The sequence below is a fragment of the Prionailurus viverrinus genome, chromosome A1 (assembly GCF_022837055.1).
Source record: "Prionailurus viverrinus isolate Anna chromosome A1, UM_Priviv_1.0, whole genome shotgun sequence".
Lineage (NCBI taxonomy): Eukaryota > Metazoa > Chordata > Mammalia > Carnivora > Felidae > Prionailurus > Prionailurus viverrinus.
This window is the reverse complement of record NC_062561.1, coordinates 136,613,730-136,634,845: the sequence shown is the minus strand read 5'-3', so window position 1 is coordinate 136,634,845 and position 21,116 is coordinate 136,613,730. Positions and strand designations below refer to the sequence as shown.

Sequence of the window (21,116 nt, the reverse complement as noted above, 5' to 3'; positions counted from 1 at the left end):
TCCAGTACTGTTAGCAGTCACTTTCCATTTTTCCCATCTCCTAGCCCCTTGGAATCACTAGTTTACTTTGTCTGTATGGTTTTGCATATTCTGGGCATTTCATATAAATGGAATCATACAATATGTAGCCTTTTATGTCTGGCTTCTTTGACTTAGCATATTGTTTCCAAGGTCATCCATATTGCAGCCTCTACTGGTAGGTACCTGGTTCCTTTTTATCAAGTAATATTCCACTGTACGTACCACTTCTTGTTTATCCATTCCATCATTTGCACAATTGGGTTGTATCCTTTCTGGGTCTTATGAATTATGTTATGAACATTTGTATACAGGTTTTTGTGTAGATGTAGGTTTTCAATTCTTGTGTATAGAGGGAAATTTCTGGGTCCTTTCGCAACTGAGTTTAACTTTTTGCGAAAAGACCAAACTGTTTTGCAAAATGGTTGCATTACTTTACATTCCCCTCCCCCTGTCTATGTAGTAGGGATCTAATTTCTCCACATCCATGCCAGTACCTGCTAGATGAACACTTGTTCATCTAATAGCCATCCTGTGCATGTATAGTAATATTTCATATTAGTCTTGATTTACATTTCCCTGATGACTATTGATGTACCTACTAGTCATTCATACATCTTCTTTGGATCCCTAATTTTTTTTTTTTTAAGTTTTATTTAAGTAATCTTTACATCCAATGTGGGCTTGAGCTCACGATCCTGAGATTAAGTCACATGCTCTTCCAACTGAGCCAGCCAGGCACCCCTGGATCCCTAATCTTTTTAAAGTTTGCACATAAGTCCATATAGGAGTGCTATGCTTGGTTTAATCTGTCCCTTACTGATAGACTTTTAGGTTGTTTCCAGCTTTTTACTATTACAATATTGCCAAGAATGGTAAGAAAGAAGGGTACCTGAGAGACTCAGTTGGTTAAGCCTCTGACTTTTGATCTCAGATCAGGTCATGATCTCATGGTTCATCGGATCAAGCCCCACGTCAGGCTCTGCACAGACAGCAAGGAGCCTGCTTGGGATTCTCTTTCCCTCTCTGCCCCTCTCCTGCTCACACGCTCTCTCTCAAAATAAATAAACTTTAAAAAAAAGGGGTAAGAAAGAATAACATGTATATTACATGTATATATTACATGTATCTTACATGCCAAGCACTCTTAAATACATTTCAAAAGTGAGCTCTATTAATCCACATGATACCATCTGAGGTAGGTATTATTATTTCCATTACAGGTGATGGAAACAGGGCACAGAATGAAGTGACACAGTCAAGATCACAGCTAGGAAGTATCAGAGTCAGGAGTCTATCTTAGCAGGCTCTTACCCATTAAGTTATACTGCTTAATGTACATGGAACTTGGCACATGAGTAAGTTTATCTGTCCAGTAAATTCCTGAGTAAATTGTAAGCAAAGATAACATTTAGTACATTCATTTTAATAATCATATTGCCTATTATATACATGCAAGACTCCAACCAAATAACTGGTGGGGAAAGCCTCAAGTTCTTGACCTTCAGATGATCATAACCTAGTATACAAAGAAGATATACATACAAATGGACCCTTTAGACAAATCAGGTAGACTGTAGCAAATGCCCTACTGGAGATTCTAACATAGAGAATAAAAGAGATAACTGTTTCCTACTATGAATATCAGAAAAGGATAAATGCTATAGGATGCAGGGCTTTGAAGAATGAGTATAGAGATAGAGAAGAGAATTACTCAGACTAAGATAATAGCACATAGGTGCTATCCAGTCAAATCACATATTTGACTATGTGGTCATTGTAAGGATATAAATAAACAGTGTTTGGCACATACTGTTATTATTTTTAGTAATATTAATGGCTGTTTTGAGAAGACAATGTTTTTTTCATTACTAGAATTCACTAAATTATCAAGTGGTTGCTAATTAGCTTAACAGTAAAACTGACTCAAAGATTTTCCTTCAACAGAAGGGAGATTATTATCTAAAAGGGAATCTAATACAGAGCTATACACCTTTCGGGAATTTTAATTAAATATTAATTAAATATTAATATAATTAAATTAAATATTAATATACTCATTTCAGCTCTAGGTTTTTATTTGAAACTAGTGATAGTGCTTTAACATGTTGTTACAATTATTTGAAGGTTGTAGGAATAACCCCATTTACTGTTTGTCTTTACTGGTTTTATTCAACCTACTTGTTTGGTTTTTAACTTAAGTAGATTGGTTTAAAATAAACCTAAGGAGGGGCACCTGGGTGGCTCGGTTAAACGTCAGACTTCAGCTCAGGTCATGATCCCACGGTTTATGAGTTCAAGCCCCACGTTGGGCTCTGTGCTGACAGCTCAGAGCCTGGAGCCTGCTTCAGATTCTATGTCTCCCTCTCTCTGCCCCTCCCCTGCTCATGCTCTGTCTCAAAAATAAAAAACATTAAAAAAATTGTTTTAATAAAAAAAAAATAAAACAAACCTAAGGAGATAAAAAGTATTCTAAATTTTAAATCATTTTATGTTTCTGTAAATAAGACTTCTTAATAAGATATATTTTGTTCCTCTTGAGTACCTTAACAAGCTTTGAAGTGTGTATAACCACTGATTGTTTTCCTTATGCCCACTCTTGTTGGTATATTTTTTATTTTTGTGGGCGTTTAAAAGGGATTTTGCCTCACTTCATCTGTATTTCTTTTGAATGTTCTACCACCAATCCCTACCAACATTTAAATTTGTTAGTTTCTAACAAAAAGTCATAGGGGTCAGGGGTCCCTGGGTGGCTCAGTCAGTTAAGTGTCTGACTTTAGCTGAGGTCATGATCTCGGGGTTCATGAGTTTGAGCCCTACATCAGCTCTCGGCTCTCAACACAGAGCCTGTTTCTGATCCTCTGTCTCCCTCTTTCTCTGCCACTTCCCTGCTTGCTCTTTATCTCTCTCAAAAATAAACATTTTTTAAAAAATCTTAAGAAAAAAAAGTCATAGGGGTAAAAACTGCCAAGAAGCATTTATCCTTTCCTATGGAGTGGGGAGAGTCCAAGGTAAAAAAAGAATCACGGTTCTTAGTAACTTTTTTTTTAAATGTTTATTTATTTTGAGAGAGAGAGAGAGACAGAGGACAAGCAGGGGAGGAGCAGTGAGAGAGAGAGACAGAGAATCCCAAGCAGACTCCACGCTGTCAGCTGAGAGCCCAACGCAAGGCTCAAACTCATAAACTGTGAGAGCATGATCTGCACCAAAATCAAGAGTCGGATGCTTAACCGACTCTGTCACCCAGGCATCCCAGTTCTTAGTAGTGAAAAACAACATCCTGAAAATCATTTATATATACGTATTTATATGTATAAATCGGCTTTTATTTAAAATTTAGTTCCTTAACACTTTTGATGACATAAATCCCTTTGACAGTCTGATATAAGCTATGAACCCACTTCCTCTAAGTAATACAGATATACATATTTATGTTTTTCAAAGACTCAAAGACCCTTGAAATCCATTCAGAGGTTTGTTTTTAAGGAACTTATTATTATGGAAGGGAGGATTCAAAAAAATATAATTTGTTACACGAGGCTAGCGAATAAAAAGCCAAGTGATCATTTGCTCATCCTGGGGATCCTCACCAGTGCATTAAGCAGAAAATAAATAAAAGACATACAGAGCTGTAAGGAAAAAAATAAGGTATTCTCAGGTAACATGATAATCTATGTAGAAATTCCAAAGAGAATCCATACAAAAACTACTTGGACTAATAAGTGACGTTAACAAAGTCACAGGATATAAGACCAATACACAAAAACTACTTCATTTCCAGATAGCAGTGACAAACAATTGGAAATTAAGATTAGAACAATACCATTTACAATAGTACCAAAAACATGACCTACTTAGGTTAAATCTAACAAAATATTTGCAAGATCTGCATACTGAAAATTCAAATGAAAGAAATCAAAGATCCAAAAAAGATGTATAAACCATGTTCATGAAATCGAATATTCAATATTATTAACATCACAATTTTCCCCAAATTGATCTGTTAATCCAGCCCCAATCAAAATGCCAGCATACTCTTCTAAAGTAAAAGTTGCTGGGCGCCTGGGTGGCTCAGTCGGCTAAGTATCCGACTTCAGCTCAGGTCACGATCTCACAGTTCGTGGGTTCGAGCCCCGCATCAGGCTCTGTGCTGACCACTCAGAGCCTAGAGCCTGTTTCAGATTCTGTGTCTCCCTCTCTCTCTGACCCTCCCCCGTTCATGCTCTATCTCTCTCTGTCTTAAAAATAAATAAACGTTAAAAAAAATTTTTAAAGTAAAAGTTGCTGAGTGCCCATTTTGGCAGCACATACACTAAAATTGGAACAATAGTGAACTTTAGCATGGCCTCTGCACAAAGATGCCACGCAAATTTGTGAAGTGTTCCATAATAAAAAGAAAAACTGCTAAGCTGATTCTAGAATTTATATGGAAACATGTAGGAGCTAGAGTAACCAAACAATGCTGAAGCAGGAGAACAAAGTTAAAAACAACCCTGGTGTACGTGATTTCAAGATTTGCTATAAAGACTAAAGCAAGACAATGTCGCATACTACAATGATGGACACATAGATCAGATCTTGTAACAGAAAAGAGAGTCCAGAAAGAAATCCATGCCTATACAGGCGATTTTTGATGGAGGTGTAAAAGGAAAATCAATGGGGAAACTAACTTTTTGACAAATAATAGGTATACATATCAAAAAAGTGAACCTCGGGGCACCTGGCTGGCTCGGTTGGTAGAGCAGAAGACTCTTGATTTTGGGGTTGCGAGTTCCAGTCCCCACATTGGAAGTAGAGATTACTTAAAAATAAAATTTAAAAAAAAGTGAACTTCAAACTTAACCACATACCGTATTAATTCAAAATGCCTCAGAGACCTATGTGTAAAACCTAAAATATACAAAACTTCTAGATGAAAACATACTAAGAAATTTTAGTGGTCTTTGATTAGGCAAAGATTTATCTGATAGAACACAAAAAACACAAACCAAAGAAAAAAGAATAAATAAATTTGACTTCAAAATTTAAAACTCTTCCTCTCAAAAGACACCTAATATTGGGGGGGCCTGACTAGCTCAGTCAGGAGAGCACGCAACTGGATCTCAGGGTCATGAGTTCTAGCCCCAGGTTGGCCATGGAGCCTGCTTAAAAAAAAAGACTTAAGAACAGCAGCAGCCACAGATTAGGAGAAATGTAAACACACATATGAAACAGATTTGTATATAAAATATACATGATACTCTTGGGGCACCTGGGTGGCTCAGTCAGTTAACTATCTGACTTGTTTCAGCTCCATTCATGATCTCATGGTTTGGTTTTTGAGATTGAGACTGAGCCCCGTGGTGGGCTCTGGGCTGACAGCACTTGGTTGGGATTCTCTCTCATTCTCTCTCTCTGCCGCTCCCCCACTTGTGCACATGTGTTTTCTCTCTCTCTCTCTCAAAATAAATAAACTTGAAAAGAATGAAATGTACTCAAATTGGTAGATAGAAGTTTTTTTAAAGAGATTCACCGCACATTTATTATGCAATAGTTTAGCAGCATTGCACATAAAGGGTGATGAAAGCCAACTTTAAACTCATGCATTTTTTCAGGGGCACCTGGGTGGCTCAGTTGGTTGAGCGTCCGACTTGGGCTCAAGTCATGATCTCACACTCAGTGAGTTCGAGCCCCGCGTCAGGCTCTGTGCGGACAGCTCAGAGCCTGGAGCTGGCTTCAGATTCTGTGTCTCCCTCTCTTTCCCTGCCTCTCCCCTGCTCATGCTCTGTCTCTCTCTGTCTCAAAAATAAATAAAAATATTTAAAAAATAAACTCATGCATTTTTTAAATAAAAATTTAATATGCATGCATTCAAATCTATGCTTTCTGGAGAAGTCTGATAAAGAAAACAGAGTTAAAATATTTTTAGTGGGAAAGTTCTGAAATATTTTTAAGGTTAAAGAAGTCTATTTTAAATCGGTCAAAGTTTTTTTTTTTTTTTTAATTTTTTTTTTCAACATTTATTCATTTCTGCGACAGAGAGAGACAGAGCATGAACGGGGGAGGGGCAGAGAGAGAGGGAGACACAGAATCGGAAACAGGATCCAGGCTCTGAGCCATCAGCCCAGAGCCTGACGCGGGGCTCGAACTCCCGGACCGCGAGATCGTGACCTGGCTGAAGTCGGACGCCCAACCGACTGCGCCACCCAGGAGCCCCTCGGTCAAAGTTTTAAGTGAAGAAAAACTATTTTTGGTTTGCAAAGCTATTGAATATGCTAGAATAGTAGACAAATTGACTTTAAAATTATAAATATATTAATCTCTAATGGCACAAGAACAGATACTCAGATCAATGGAACAGAACAGAGAACCCAGAAATGGACCCACAAACATATGGCCAACTAATCTTTGACAAAGCAGGAAAGAATATTCAGTGGAATAAAGACAGTCTCTTCAGCAAGTGGTACTGGGAAAACTGGACAGCAACATGTAGAAGAATGAACCTGGACCACTTTCTTACACCATACACAAAAATAAAATGGATGAAAGACCTCAATGTAAGACAGGAAGCCATCAAAATCCTTGAGGAGAAAGCAGGCAACAACCTCTCTGATCTTGGCCGCAGCAACTTCTTACTCAATATGTCTCCAGAGGCAAGGGAAACAAAAGCAAAGATGAACTACTGGGACCTCATCAAAATAAAAAGCTTCTGCACAGCGAAGGAAACAATCAGCAAAACTAAACGGCAACTGACAGAATGGGAGAAGATATTTGCAAAAGACATACCAGATAAAAGGTAGTATCCAAAATCTATAAAGAACTTCTCAAACTCAACGCCCAAAAAACAAACCATGCAGTGAAGAAATGGGCAAAAGACATGAATAGACACTTCTCCAAAGAGGACATCCAGATGGCCAACCAACACATGAAAAAATGCTCAATATCATTCATCATCAGGGAAATACAAATCAACACCACAATGAGATACAACCTCACCTGTCAGAATGGCCAACATTAACAACTTAGGCAACAACAGATGTTGGCAATGATGCAGAGAAAAGATCTCTTTTGCACTGCTGATGGGAATGCAAACTGATGCAGCCACTCTGGAAAACAGTATGGAGGGTCCTCAAAAAATTAAAAACAGAACTACCCTACGACCCAGCAATTACACTACTAGGTATTTATCCAAGGGATACAGGTATGCTGTTTCAAAGGGGCACATGCACCCCAATGTTTATAGCAGTTCTATCAACAATAGCCAAAGTATGGAAAGAGCTCAAATGTCCATCAATGGATGGATAAAAAGATGCGGTGTATATATACATCACCCACATATATACATACATATGTATATATGTATGTATATATGTGGGTGATGTATATATTATACACACACACACACACACACACACACACACACACACATACAATGGAGTATTACTCAGCAATCAAAAAGAATGATATCTTACCATATGCAACTACGTGGATGGAACTAGAGTGTATTATGCTAAGCAAAATTAGAGAAAGATAAATATCATATGAATTCACTCTTATGAGGACTTTAAGATACAAAACAGATGACAATAAGGGAAGGGAAATAAAAATAATATAAAAACAGGGAGGGGGACAAAACATAAGAGACTCTTAAATATGGAGAACAAACAGGGTTGTTGGAGGGGTTGTGGGAGGGGGGATCGGCTAAATGGGTAAGGGACATTAAGGAATCTACTCCTGAAATCAATGTTGCACTATATGCTAACTGGGTGTAAATTAAAAAGATAAATAAAAATTAAAAATAAAATAAATACATTAAATCTCTTAAGATAATCTTAAATCTCTGAGCATCTAATATCCACAGAGCACTGATCTTGTTCTATAACTGATCTTGTTCTAAGTCTGGTTTTCCATATAAGTATGGTATGTTTACTTGGGGGAAGTGGGTGGTTAGGGGAAGTATGGCTGAATCTGGAGAAGAGGAAGAATAAAAGAAGTCTACTAAGGCAAAGAAGGGTTCACTTGTTTGTTTCTAATCCAGAATAATCTTTAAATCCAGCCAAAGTTATTTTGATTATGTTGATATTAGGAAATACTATCAAAATCATTTCACCCAGGCACTGAAGCTATTTGATGGGGTTTCAAGTGATGGCAGGGTTTGGAGGTGACAGCCAAGAAAGAATTCTTGAAGATGTTTTTGGTGCAAAAAATGTGATTTTATTAAAGCACGGGGACAGTACCCGTGGGCAGAAAGAGCTGCACTGGGGTTGTGAGGAGTGACTGATTATATACCTTCAGGTTGAGATGGGGTTAGGGACAGTGTTTTGGAAGCAAGGTTTCCAGGACCTTGAGGGGCTAGCTGTTGTTAAAAAAACATTTATTACTGTTAAGTAAAACCTCAGACATGAGACCCTTCAAATATATATAAGGAGCCATATGCTTGGAGTATAATTGCCAACATACACTTGGGGGGAAGATAAAAGAGGTTTGCAAAGGAATTTCTATGTGTTTAAGAAGACTCACAGGATCCTAGGGGCAGGGGGCAGGATAATGTTAAGCAAGATTCCCTTTTATCCCCAGCAAAGTACCATCATTGAGGCAGCTGAGCTCCTAAAAGAAGGTCACTCTGCCCGCTTCAAGGATTTGTCAGTGGGCCGTAAGCAATACCAGAATTTTTCATTTGCCTTTGTTTCCCACATCACCATGGCAAGCACTTGAAACCCCTTCATCTTGATGAGGGTGATATTAAGGCTCCAGGAAACGGAGTCTATAGGTTTCTGGAGATTAGACTATGGATAAGATTGTGTTTTCCTTGCAGTTTACTAAGTTATCTGTAAAATGAAGGAGGTTCCTGTCCTGCCATGGGCATCTGAGGAGTATCACACATATCCCACCTTGGAGGGTGTGTGAGGGTATGTGTGTGCGCGCTGTTATAGCCCTCAGCTTGCCACACGCTCCCTCATCACTACAGACTCTGAACGTTCTGGAGGGTGGGGGATGGGGGGGAGGGCAGGGCCCGCCTCTAGAAATCCACGGAATCAGTTCCAGTGGCAGCTCTTTCCGCCCTGGTCTTGTTCCCTCCCACAGCCACGCCTCTGCCCCAGAAGTTCCTCTCGCCGGTAAAGCTCTCCTCCGTTCTTAGTACGGAAAGCCTACTTTCCCGGTCCACCTGCGCCGCTGAACTGACTCAGCTCGGATCCCTCGGTCCCTTACCCCCTACACACTTCATGTTTGCACCATCTCATTTTCACCTTTCCTGAGAGCCCGCGGTCTTGTTGTGTCTCTCGGTCTCCGCGCTAACATTTCTAATTCGGTGCCTCGTAGGGGGCAAACCCCAGGCTCTGCAGCTGGACGGAGCTAACATCTCCCGCGCCAACCGACCTGCTCACGCAGGCAGCTGACCAAACCAGCGGGCCCGGCCTCGCCCCTCCTTCCGGTCCCGGCGGCGCGCGTGGTCACGTGGCTGGAGGGCGGCGACGCGCGCGGCGGGGAGGCTCGGTGCCAGGTGAGCGCGCCAGGTGGGGCGCGAGGGCGGTGGGGGTCCTGGGCGCCGGGCGGGATTCCCTGGTCCGGTCCCCTGGTCGGGTCCCCCGCGACGGGCGTTGCGGGGGCGCCTGGTCAGGCAGGGCTGGTGGGAACGGCGGGTGGGGAGGACCCGGGACCCGGGCTGCGCAGATTCGTGCAAACCCGGCAGGTTGTGTACAAGTTGGCCCACTGGCTGCCTTTTTCCCCCTAAACGCTAGTTTAATGGTCTCGTCTCGTTAAAAAAAAAAAAAAAAAAAAAAAAAAAAAGGAATTGGTTTGAAAGAATCTGTTTCTGCCTTTTCCCTCTCCTCCTTCATTATTTTTTCCTATTAGTATTGAGCCTTAAAAATACGTGTCCTGCACCAGAAAAAGGACATCAGTAGAAATGACTGCGGAAATCCCAATAAAGTCTGTGGTTTAGTTAATTCCATGTGTCAATATTAACTTATTAATTTTGGTAAATGTTAACATTAGAGGAGTGTGAGCAAAGGGTATACAGGAGCTCTGCACTATCTTTGCAACTTACTGTAAATCTAAAATTATTTTCATAAAAAGTTTAAAAACATAATGCTGCAGTGTTGTGTAGCAGGCCATTGTTCACCAGGGAGGGCTCAAGTTAGTTCCTCTTTGCCAAGCCTGACAGGAATTGGGTGTCTGTTTGACCATTGTGTTTGCTAGGGCAAGTGTCAGGCTAGTGGGTGTGGATGCTTCTAGTCCAAGATTTCTGGGCAGGAGTCTGTTTCTTCATTTTGGTCTGTCACCGTTCTTTGAACAGGTCAGTGAGTTAAGGATACATCGAGCTACTGTAGGGGCGTGTGCAATACACATGTCAGGAAAAAGGACTATTAAAAAGGTACAGGGATGCCTGCCTGGGTCTTCTGTGAGAGCGGTCATGAGTTCAAGCCCCGTGTTGTGTGTGTAGATTACTTAAATAAATAAAAACTTAAAAAAAAATTAAAAGGTACAACACAGAGCTAGGAAAGCTCAGAGATCACGTCTGGCTCAGGGGTGTCAGGAGGGCTTCTGGGGGGAGTGGCTGTCATGAGCTGCGGGGGACTACAGAGGAGTCAGCGTTCCTGGCGTGGAGATGAGCACCAGCAGGCTTGAAGGTGACTGATTGCCCTGAGGAGGACTGGGCACAGGTGCAGTCCTTTTTTTTTAATGTTTACTTGTTTTTGAGAGAGAGACAGAGTGCAAGCTGGGAAGGGGCAGAGAGAGAAGGAGATACAGAATCTGAAGCAGGCTCCAGGTTCTAAGCTGTCAACACAGAACCCAATGTGGGGCCCAAACCCACAGAGAGATCATGACCCAAGCTGAAGTCGGACGCTTGACTAACTGAGCCACCCAGGCACCCCGGTGCAGTCCTTCTTAATGGAAGCACAGAACATGTCCAGGAAGCAGTGACAGCTGACATGTGAAGTAAAAATGAGTCTCGTAGATAACAGGGTGACACTTTATGGCATGGGAGCCATGGAATGTTTTAGGGCAAGAGGGGGGCATCTCTGGATCTGTGCTTGGAGCAGCAGTGTATAGGATGGCTTGGGGACTATTGGTTTCACCTGGAAGAGGTAATAAGAAATCCAGCCAGGGCTGTGAAGTTAATATCCAAAGGATATGGTTTCAGGAGATTTTGTGCGCCTAGACATCTTGGCATCTGAAGGGATCAAGGAAAAGAGAAATCCCAAAGTTTTGGACCTGGGTGTTTTGGAGCATGGTTGAAACGTTTGCAGAAATAGAGGACTCAGGATGAGATAGATCTAGGGTGGGAGTGGGAGGGCAGTGAGTTTGTTTTTGAACAGCTGTGTTTTTTATTTATTTATTTTTATTAAAAAAAATTTTTTTTAACGTTTATTTATTTTTGAGACAGAGAGAGACAGAGCATGAATGGGGGAGGGTCAGAGAGAGAGGGAGACACAGAATCTGAAACAGGCTCCAGGCTCAGAGCGGTCAGCACAGAGCCCGACGCGGGGCTCGAACTCACAGACTGCGAGATCATGACCTGAGCTGAAGTCAGACGCTTAATCGACTGAGCCACCCAGGCGCCCCTGAACAGCTGTGTTTGAATTGCTGGCAGGATATCCAGCTGGAAATGTGTAAGTGTGTTTAATAGTGGAAGCCAAACATACAGAGCAGGACAGAAAGAGGAAAAGGAGCCTGAGCAGGCAGACATGGGGTGGTTCCTCATTCCTGTAGGGTTTGAGGGGCTAAGGTCAACCAGGGGCCTGGGCGTGGCAGATCAGTAGTGCCACAGTTTCTGCACAGGTGGAGGAGACTGAGGAGCAAGACTAGATCTTGGATTTAGCAATTAGGAAGTCAGTGGTCCCTTTTCAGAGAGTTATTTTAGTGCAGAAGTAGGAAGATTGCTCACTGTCTGTAATTGGTTCATCCTGTGGCCTTTCCCAAGCGACCAGAACATCGGGCCAGGAGCCAGAGATATGGCTTCTAGTTCTGGCTCTTCCACTACCTGTGTAATTTTGGGCCAGTCATGCATAGCTTTTACTAGCATAGAAAAATAAAACCAGAAGGACCCTTTTATTCCTAGCAACACTTAATAGTCCAAAGAACTAGTGTCCCATGGGGCACACACTGGGAAAAGATGATCCAGAACCATAATTTTAGAGTCCTAAAGAACCAAAACATCTTGTCCAATCTTCCCATTTAACAATGGGACTAATACTCCCAAACTCTAATTCAATAAACATGGACTTGAAATATATCATATCAATGGTTCCCAAAATAACCCTATAAAGTAGTAATGCTTAAACTCATTTTGGAGATTGGAAAACGCGCTCTGAGAAGTTAAATGACTTGCCCGAGATCACAGAACAGCACGTGGTGGAGTGAAATTTGAACTCAGACCTCCTGAGTCAGAGCCTTCTCTGTCACACATCCTGCTGGGCCTCCCTGGTTGTCAACATTGAATATATTTAAAACTGGCTGAGTGGAACATTAGTAACTTCTAACATTTTCCTTTTCTTAGAAGAAATGTGTTCTGAAAGTCATTTGGTTTATTAATGTTAAGTATATAAAAAAGGGGAGAGTATACAGCCACCAGTTCCCAAAGTTACATTTTTTAAAACAGTAAGAGTATTGGATCATGGGAAAGCTCATTATGTTAACTGTGAATAGCAGAAAGGCTAGGAAGACCAGACCATGATACCTGAATTTATGTGGCACATTAAAAAATATTCTTAGCCACTCAGCCCAGCCACCAGAGCCTGCTGCTACCCAAGGCCCAGGTGATGCCTGCAACACATGCTGCTGGGCAGAGACAGCCGTGGGGGCTGTGACCCCAGGCAAGTAGATGAGACAGGCCTGCACCGGAGAATGAGCTGGAGTGAGTGCCATGCTCTCATCCACGGCTGCTCCAACAGACACCCTGTAGAATCTGCCAGGCCAGGCCCCACTCAGCAGGCTGGGCCCCTGTGTAGGCCAGGATCTGGGCTCCAGAGGATTGGGGGCTCTCCTATCCCAAGAGCCCACCCTGTCCCACCTCCTAGGAGCCCAGGGTCCCAGGACCAAGCCCCACCTGGGCTTTGTGGACAAGAATTCTGGTCACCCCACCCCTCCCTACTCCCAAAGCATGCTAACCCAGCACTGGATTGGGAGCTGGGCAGGGCTGGGGCATTTGGGTTTGGGGTTGGGGCTGGCCCCAGAACCACCATCCCCAGGAATGCTAAGACGCAGGCTCCAGGATGGACCATTGATGTACAATAAAGCTCAGATGACCTTTCCAAAGAATTACATATATATTCTTAGCTAATCCTGTGATTGCTTACTCTTTCCTCTTACTACTTTTTTCCTTTGTGTTGACCAATTCCATTTTCTCCACTGGCTGCCTAGCCCTGAGCATACCCTCCTTAACAAAGGTGTGAGAGTGCATTTATAAGCAGGAGTTTGCATTAGAGGTAAAACATAGCTCCTTAGGGATTATTTTCTGTCTATCTTGATGAATAAAAATAGAAAAACTTATTTAGGAAATAAACTTGTAAAGGAACAAAGATGATTTTATAAAAATTTGGGGGAAAAAAGATTTTTACTTTTAGTACTGTTTGATGTCATAAATGATAGAAACGTGGTTTATTCTGATGTAACGCTCATTCATATTCTTCCAGTGACAGAAAGCAGTAACTAAGAGTGTCACAGTGTCTCTGACATTAGGAGTCAGGATTCAGAATCTGGTTCAACCTCTCGTTAGCTGATTGTCTATATTCAATAACTCTATTGTCTTGAAAGGTGAAGATTAAATGGAATAATCTAAGAAAAACATTAAAATAGTGCCTAGCACACAGAAAAGAAGCAACAAGTGCTATTATTATATCACTGAAAAAGAAATTCTTGCTGATTTAGAGCATCCAGTTTAATAATTTGCTTATCTAGGAGGATACAATTGATCAACACATTTCTCATCTTGTCCCCTAATGCAGTTAAAGGTCCCTTGTTTTTTGTGTTTAAACACAAAAAATACAAGTCAAAACCAAAACATTTCTACCACCTCCCAAAAGTTCCTTCCTGCAGTCTGCAGTCAGCCTTCCACCCTAGGCAACCACTGATCTGTTGTCTGTTATACATTAGTTTCGCCAGGATTTCACAGAGGATGGGCTTCCTGTGTTAGCATAATGTCTCTCAGACTCATCCACGTTGTTACATGTATTAGAAATTCATTATTGCTGAATATATTCTGTTGTATGGACTTAACAATTTGTTTTTCTGTTGTACATCTGGGTTGTTTCCAGTTTGGAGCCCATTTGAGTAATGCTGTGAACAGTCATCCATACATCTTTGTGTGAACGTATGTTTTCATTTCCCTGGATCACTTGTTTAAAAGAAACTACCAAAATTTTCCACAGTGGCTGTACCATTTTATACTCCTGCCTACTATGTATGTCTATATCCGCAGCAATACTTAGAATTGACACTGGTATGTAACAGACTGTCATTGTAGTTTAAATCTACAATCCCCTGACAGCTACTGATGTTGAATGTCTTTCTGTCCATTTACCTTCTTTTATGATGTTATGTCTTCGAATCTTTAAGGGCCTTGGCTTTCAAATACTGAAAGAATATGGTACTTTAAACCCTAAAAACAACAGAAACCTCTTCAACTATGTGTGTGTAGGGGGAGGGGGGTGGTTAAGTTTGTTTATTTGTTTGTTTTGAGAGAGAGCTCATGAGAGCACATGGAAGGGGCAGAGAGAGAGGGAGAAAGAATCCCAAGCAGGCTCCACACTGTCAGCACAGAGCCTGATGCAGGGCTCAATCTCACAAACCGTGAGCCAAAATCAAGAGTTGGAGGCTTAAACGACTGAGCCACCAAGGTGCCCCATTTGTGTGGTTTTAATAGTGGAAGAATAAGAGAAACATCTCACTAAAAAATGCAAGTTTAAGATTTAATTATTTTTTAAAGTCCTGGTAAGCAATTATGTAAATAGCAGGATATATTTAGAAGAGATGTCAGATGTATGTATGTATGTATTTATGTATTTATTTATTTTTTTTAATGAATCTTGGGGCACCTGGGTGGCTGAGTCTGTTAAGTGTCTGACTTCGGCTCAGGTCATGATCTCACAATTCGTGAGTTCGAGCCCTGTGTCAGGGCTCTGTGCTGACAGCTCAGAACCTGGAGCCTGCTTCAGATTCTTTGTCTCCCTCTCTCTCTGTCCCTTCCCAACTCATGCTTTGTCTCTCTCTCAAAAATAAAGGTGAAAAAAAAAAAACCAATAAAAAATGAATCTTGAGAAAAGGATGAGATATTTCTAAACAACTACAGCAAAACAGCTATTCTGAAATGCCTGGTGGTGAAAGTTCTTCCTGTACTACTGTGTACAAGAGAACAAGGCTGAGCATTTAAGGTGCTCTGCAGCCAACAGGTAGGTGCCTACAGTGGTCCTTCGTCTCCACATGGGGAGGGCTCAGTGGTGGTAATTTCTCTGTAAGGCATTTTTATCTGGAATGTTTTCCTCTGGGAAGAAGGGCAGGCAGTTAGCTTCCCAGTATTCAGGTTGGAGTCTTGCCGAGGTGACTATTTTTCTGCCCTACAGGAAGGGAATTCGTTTATTCCTTCATTCACCTTATTTAAAAAGTATTTATTGAGCTCTGATTACGTCTCAGATACTGTTTTCAGCATTGGGAATGCAGTGATGATCCCAGTGATGGACCTTACTTTCCACTTTGGGCCATCTTAAGCAGGTTTGGGCTCTGGCAGAGGAAAAGTTTTAGGTCGCTCGGCCTTTTGAGAGGCATCATAGGCAGGGCAGAATCACCTTTGGCTTTGCTAGGCTCCCACTTTTGTACTACCTCCTGCCTTTCATGGTGTGACTTGAAAAATGACTAAAATATGGAGGGGTATGTTAGAAGGCCCTAAGTGCTAGGGGAAAAATAAATTAGGGAAGGAGGAGGAGGAGGAGTTTGCAATTTTAGATCTGGTATCAGTCACTGAGGTGTCACTGAAGGAAAGACCCATAGGAGGTGAGGAACCAGTTGAGCAACTGTCTGGGGAAGAGTGTTCCAGCCAGAGGGAACCCCAGCTCTGTGCCAGGAACGCTGGGGAAGCCAGCCAGGGTGGCCAGCCTAGGAGGGCATGCAGTCAGAGGTGAGCCATCGAAAGGACTTTGACTTCTATGCTGTGTTGTGAAAACAGTGGAGGGCCTTGAACACACAGTCTGATAAAGAAAGAGAGGGGGTACTTCCTTCCCACCTATCATCGTCTCAGGTACAAAAACCCTGCTGTGTCTGCAGAAAAACAGAAGATGTTCCCAATAGTACAGAGGGCTACAGGACAGGCTATAAGAGCCATGTGCACCTGAAGTGCACGCAAGGCCATGAAGGGACAGGGGCAGGGTGCTCTATGTACTCCCTGCAAGTTCCGTTTTGCAGGGATTCCCTGAATTTCACGTAGCTCCTAGGCTGGTGAAAAACAAACCCTTTCTCTTTCCTTGGCAAAGTCTGATTTGCTTTATCCTGATCAGTAGATTACTGGATTCAGTAAAAGGTTTTCCTGCTTCCTTACAATTCACTGCAGTCTTTGAAATAAGAGGCTGATCATTTCCTACCTAAAAAGTCCTTAAATGTTAAACATCTTGAACCGGATTGCAAGAGATGTTTGTGTGCTGATGCATCGCTGGGATAGTCGTGCCTGTATAATAGAGAAAGAAACTTTTCTCCCCTCGAAACCCCAACTTTATTATACTGATGGTTTTTAAATTGTTTCTCTTAACCACAGATACCCTGTTATTCCTTATGTTAAATACGGCATCTGGCTGATGAGCAGGGTTGTGAGGCCGCCGAGTGAGGCAGAGGTGCCGACCTGGGAAACCGAGGACGATGACATGGCAGAAGGCGACTTAGGGTATGGCCTCGGGAGAAGGCCCAGCAGTATTTATGAAGTGCAAGTTTCACATCTGTCTACATCTAGAAAAAGATCGGATGGAAAGAACTTTAGCCCTCCCCCCTTTCCAGGAACGAGGGAAGAAAGAAGTGGTGCCATTTTTCAGTATTCCAGGCATAAGAGCTCACAGGATACACACCCTGAAGAGTCCAGCACTTCCCACCACAGACGACAAAGTAGCACTGGTAAAAATGCCTCGATCCCTCTCCCTCCTTCTTCTCCCCTGTGGATTTCATCAGAGCCTTCACCCTTGCAACACATGACAATAGGTCACTGTAGTGGATTTTGAGAATTCATCTTTATTCACCTCTTGGGATTGGTGATAGTACAAAAGTAACTCATGTTTTCATTTCCAAGTATTGCACAAATTGTGAACTACAGTAGTTATTCTGCATTAATACAGATATGTTAGTGATATCAGTGATTACCTACCTTGCTTTTGTGGGTGTGTGATTTAGTGGTGTGTGTTATCTTTTTTTTTTTTTTTTCTTATTCAAGTATTTTTTTCTTATTCAAGTATTTATTTGGCACCTGTTAGGTGCCAGGGGCAGTTCTAGGCTCTGGGAACAACATTAGTGAACAAAATAGTCTCCATGTTACAGTTCACATTCTAGTAGAGGAGAGAAAAAATAAATCTCCCAGTAGTTAAATGCAGGCATGGTGAGTATCTGGAGGGGCCGCAGCATGCTATTTCAGGCAAGGGTCAGGCCAGGGTCACCTCTCTAAGGAGGTGGCTTTTGAACACTGGAGTGAACTGATGCCCAAGCCTGGTACTTATCTGGGGAAGGAGTATTCCAGGCAGAACATGTATGCTTCTGGTTATTTTAGGAATGTCATGAAATCCTCCCTCTAAAAATTAATCTTTTTTAAAAGTAACTTTTATACCCAATGTGGGGCTTGAACTCCTAACCCTGAGATCAAGCGTTGCATACTCCATTGACTGAGCCAGCCAGGTGCCCCTCAAAAAATGAATCATAATTTATCATAACCCAAAATCAATTATGCCATTTATTAAGGAAAGAACAAAATTCAGAATCACATTGTGATAGAATGTTACAACTCCAAAATGGCTGGGAGTCCAGGGGTGACTCCATGCCTACATGGTGGCACAGCTTTTATCTGGCTGAATCTTTTGTAATCCATGTTGTAAAACTTCCCCCACTAGAGTGGAACAGACACAAATTAGAACAACATGAAAATAATGTAAGAAACATGGTTTTAGATTTGCCAAAAGCATGTAGCAGATGGGGATTTTATCACCATCTTTCAGAATCCTTCTTGAAATTAGCATGGGATTATTTATATATTATTCTTTTAATTCCTCATCACGTATAGAGGATGGGTTCTGCTTTGCAAGCAAGATGTTGAAAACAGTACATGATGCTAAAATACCTTTATAAAAATATGAGGAAACCACTGGGATATAAATATGTAACAGTAAAACTATGAGCTCCTGTGTTGTTGGGTTACAGACTTTTATCTCAAATTAGCCTGGTCCTAGGTAAGGATATTGTATTGGTTTCTTATTGCTAATAGGTCATTTCCAAGTCACCACAAATTTAATGCCTTAAAATTTTTAACACAAATTTATTATCTTACAGTTCTATAGGTCAGAAGTCCAAAATGGGTTTTACTGGGCTAAAACCAAGTTGTTGGCAAGGCTGCATTCCTTCTGGAGACTCTAGGGGAGAATCCATTCCTGTGCCTTTTCCAGCTTCTAGAGCTCGCCTGCATTCCTTGGCCCATGGCCGCCATCCTCCATCTTCAAAGGCAGCAATGGCTATTCAAGTCTTTCTCATACTGCTTCACCCTGACACTGACTCTCCTGCCTCCCTGTTTCACTTATAAGGACCCTTGTGAGTACAGTGGGTCACCTGGATAATCCAGGTAATTAATTTAATCCAGTCCTTAATTTAATTACACCGAAAAGTCCCTTTTGCCATGTCTGTCCAGGTTCTGGGGATTAAGATGTGGGCATCTTTAGGGCCCTTGCTCTGCCTACCACAAGGATTACTACAACGCAACATGTCATTGCCAAACCAGTGTCACTGGTCCCTTCTTGGAGCCCCTGTCATCAGAGTAAAACCAAGATTTAGGTTTTGCGTTAGAAACCACCATAGTGAAAGTTCAGAACAGCAAAGAAAAAAATTGTTTCGAGAAGTTTTTAATGTCCCTCAAAATACTCTTTCTAAAAAATCTTTTCTTCCTTTTACTTCTTCTTAATCTTCTTGCTTGTAATTTACCACTTTAATGTTTTTCTATTGCCAGTGAGACCACAAGGAAAATGAAGCTCCTGGGAAGCTCAGTTTAATGTGTCAATTGATCACATTAAGGAGAGAATAATTGAAGTTACAGGAGACTTCTAGTCATTCTCCTTGGAAAGAAATTAAATTCAGGTTATTTCTTAGATATTCATATCACTGTATTAATCAAACTTAAGCCAAACACCAAAATTTATTTCATTCACCAACATTCATGTTTTTAAGTACTGTTTTGCATGTAATAATTAACCAATTAGTTAACAACAGTTTAGTAGAGACTCCTTTTTTTAAAGTCTTTTTATTCAAAAGTATGTGTCTTTTCATTTGTGAAATGTTTTAAGCTACCTATTTTTACCATTATTTGGTTTGTTACAGTTCTTTCCTCTTGGCACAAAGCTGCATTTGATATTTTATAAACAGATGTGCTGTATTCTAGTTAAAGAATATATTGAAGTGTTTTTTTTCTCCCTTAATAGATTCTAATTCAGAATTGTCAAATGTCGAATTAAAGCAACGTCTTCATGATACTTTAGAGGTAAGTCCTGTGGCTTCTATAAAAATTCTCATGAGGCACTTGGGTGGCTCAGTCGGTTAAGTGTCTGACTTCAGCTCAGGTCATCATCTCACAGTTCATGAGTTCAAGCCCTGCGTCAGGCTCTGTGCTGACAGCTCAGAGCCTGGAGCCTGTTTGGATTCTGTGTCTCCTTCTCTCTCTGCCCCTCTCACACACTCTCTCAAAACTAAATAAACATTAAAAAAAAATTCTCATGAGAATATAGCCCACTGATGGATATTTTAAGTAATGCTAAAATTGTATGGAAGGCAATGTTGGCTTTCCACATATTCTGCATGAGCCACAGTGTAAAGCTCATAACTTTCAACTGGCCTCCTGTTTCTTATCCTCATCTCTCAAGAAAGCTTTTTACGTAAACATGCCCTCCAATTCACCTCTCACCCCTAATCTTTCATGACTTCTCTAATCTGCTCCTGGAGAGAACAGTTATAAACTTCTTTCCATCTGTCTTCCCTGTGCGTGAGGCTTGAAATAAGCTGACTTATTTTAACCTCTTTGAAATCAGAAGACCAGAAAGTATTCTTGGTGCTCTGAGGCCCTGCTGGCAGTAGGAATTTCTATGCAGGGTGCCTGTCTTTTGGGAAGGAGGAAGCCCATCTTAGTGTGTGTGTGTGTGTGTGTGTGTGTGTGTGTGTGTGTGTGTGTGTGTGTGACTTCTGGTGAAAGCTACCATTTTCATTTTCTAGGGCTGCTGTAACAAAGCACCATAAATAGGTGGCTAAAACAACGGAGATTTGTTCTCAGTTCTAGAGGCTAGCAATCTGAAATCAAGATGTCAGCTGGCCATGTTCCCTCTGGAAGGTCTAGAGGAGAATCCTTCTTTGCCTCTTCCTAGCTTCTGGAGGTTGCCCCTGTCAATCTTGGCATTCCATGGCTCATAGCCACTTCACTCCAGTCTCTGCCTCTACTGTCACGTGGCCTTCTCCCCTTTGTGTCTGTGCCCACATTTCCCTCGTCTTAAGACACCAGTCATTGGATTGAGGCCTATATAATCCAGTATGACCTCATTTTAACCTGATTATATCTGCAAAAACCCTGTCTCCAAATAAGGTCACATTCATAGTACCAGGAGTTAGGATTTGGGCATATCTTTACTTGGTGGGGAGGACAGTTCAACCGATAATAGCTACTATAGCTTTGTGGATGATCATGTGCTTATTTTTGTGCTCTAAAGATTTTTTTCAGATTATTAGCTGTGTGGTCTAGAAGGATAAAAGCAAAAGATGTGGACTTTTAGTTACAACTGGATAGTAAGAGTCTCAGTGTAAAGCCTGCCTGGGCCACTTATGAACAGTGGAGGAATTTCAAACCTCTTTTATAAGGTCAAAGTGCTTAGAGTCAGTACACACTGAGCTTACATGTAAACTATCCACAT

The 21,116-nt window shown here is 41.5% G+C and overlaps 2 protein-coding genes and 1 non-coding gene across 8 annotated transcripts in view; 2 read left to right on the top strand and 1 right to left on the bottom strand.

The window, feature by feature from the left end:
• The first annotated feature begins 4,306 nt into the window (after positions 1 to 4,306).
• LOC125147195 (U6 spliceosomal RNA) lies at positions 4,307 to 4,411 on the top strand. Its single transcript, XR_007145052.1, has one exon. It is a non-coding gene; the product is annotated as a U6 spliceosomal RNA (small nuclear RNA).
• Positions 4,412 to 9,095: 4,684 nt separating this feature from the next.
• Positions 9,096 to 21,116, top strand: part of CCDC125 (coiled-coil domain containing 125) — a 30,884-nt gene continuing 18,863 nt past the window's right edge. The window contains exons 1-3 of one of the 3 annotated variants that reach the window (XM_047879242.1): positions 9,096 to 9,499; positions 16,742 to 17,091; positions 19,644 to 19,702. In XM_047879242.1, the coding sequence (XP_047735198.1) occupies positions 16,782 to 17,091; positions 19,644 to 19,702 (369 nt within the window). In that variant the 5' untranslated portion in view covers positions 9,096 to 9,499; positions 16,742 to 16,781. Of the gene's footprint in view, positions 9,500 to 15,291; positions 15,390 to 16,741; positions 17,092 to 19,643; positions 19,703 to 21,116 lie in introns of those variants that run through there. The other 2 variants (XM_047879226.1, XM_047879235.1) reach the window with 2 other exon arrangements.
• Positions 17,233 to 21,116, bottom strand: part of CDK7 (cyclin dependent kinase 7) — a 62,176-nt gene continuing 58,292 nt past the window's right edge. The window contains exon 11 of one of the 4 annotated variants that reach the window (XM_047879314.1): positions 17,233 to 18,067. In XM_047879314.1, coding sequence (XP_047735270.1) covers positions 18,003 to 18,067 — 65 coding nt within the window. In that variant the 3' untranslated portion in view covers positions 17,233 to 18,002. The other 3 variants (XM_047879274.1, XM_047879265.1, XM_047879308.1) reach the window with 3 other exon arrangements.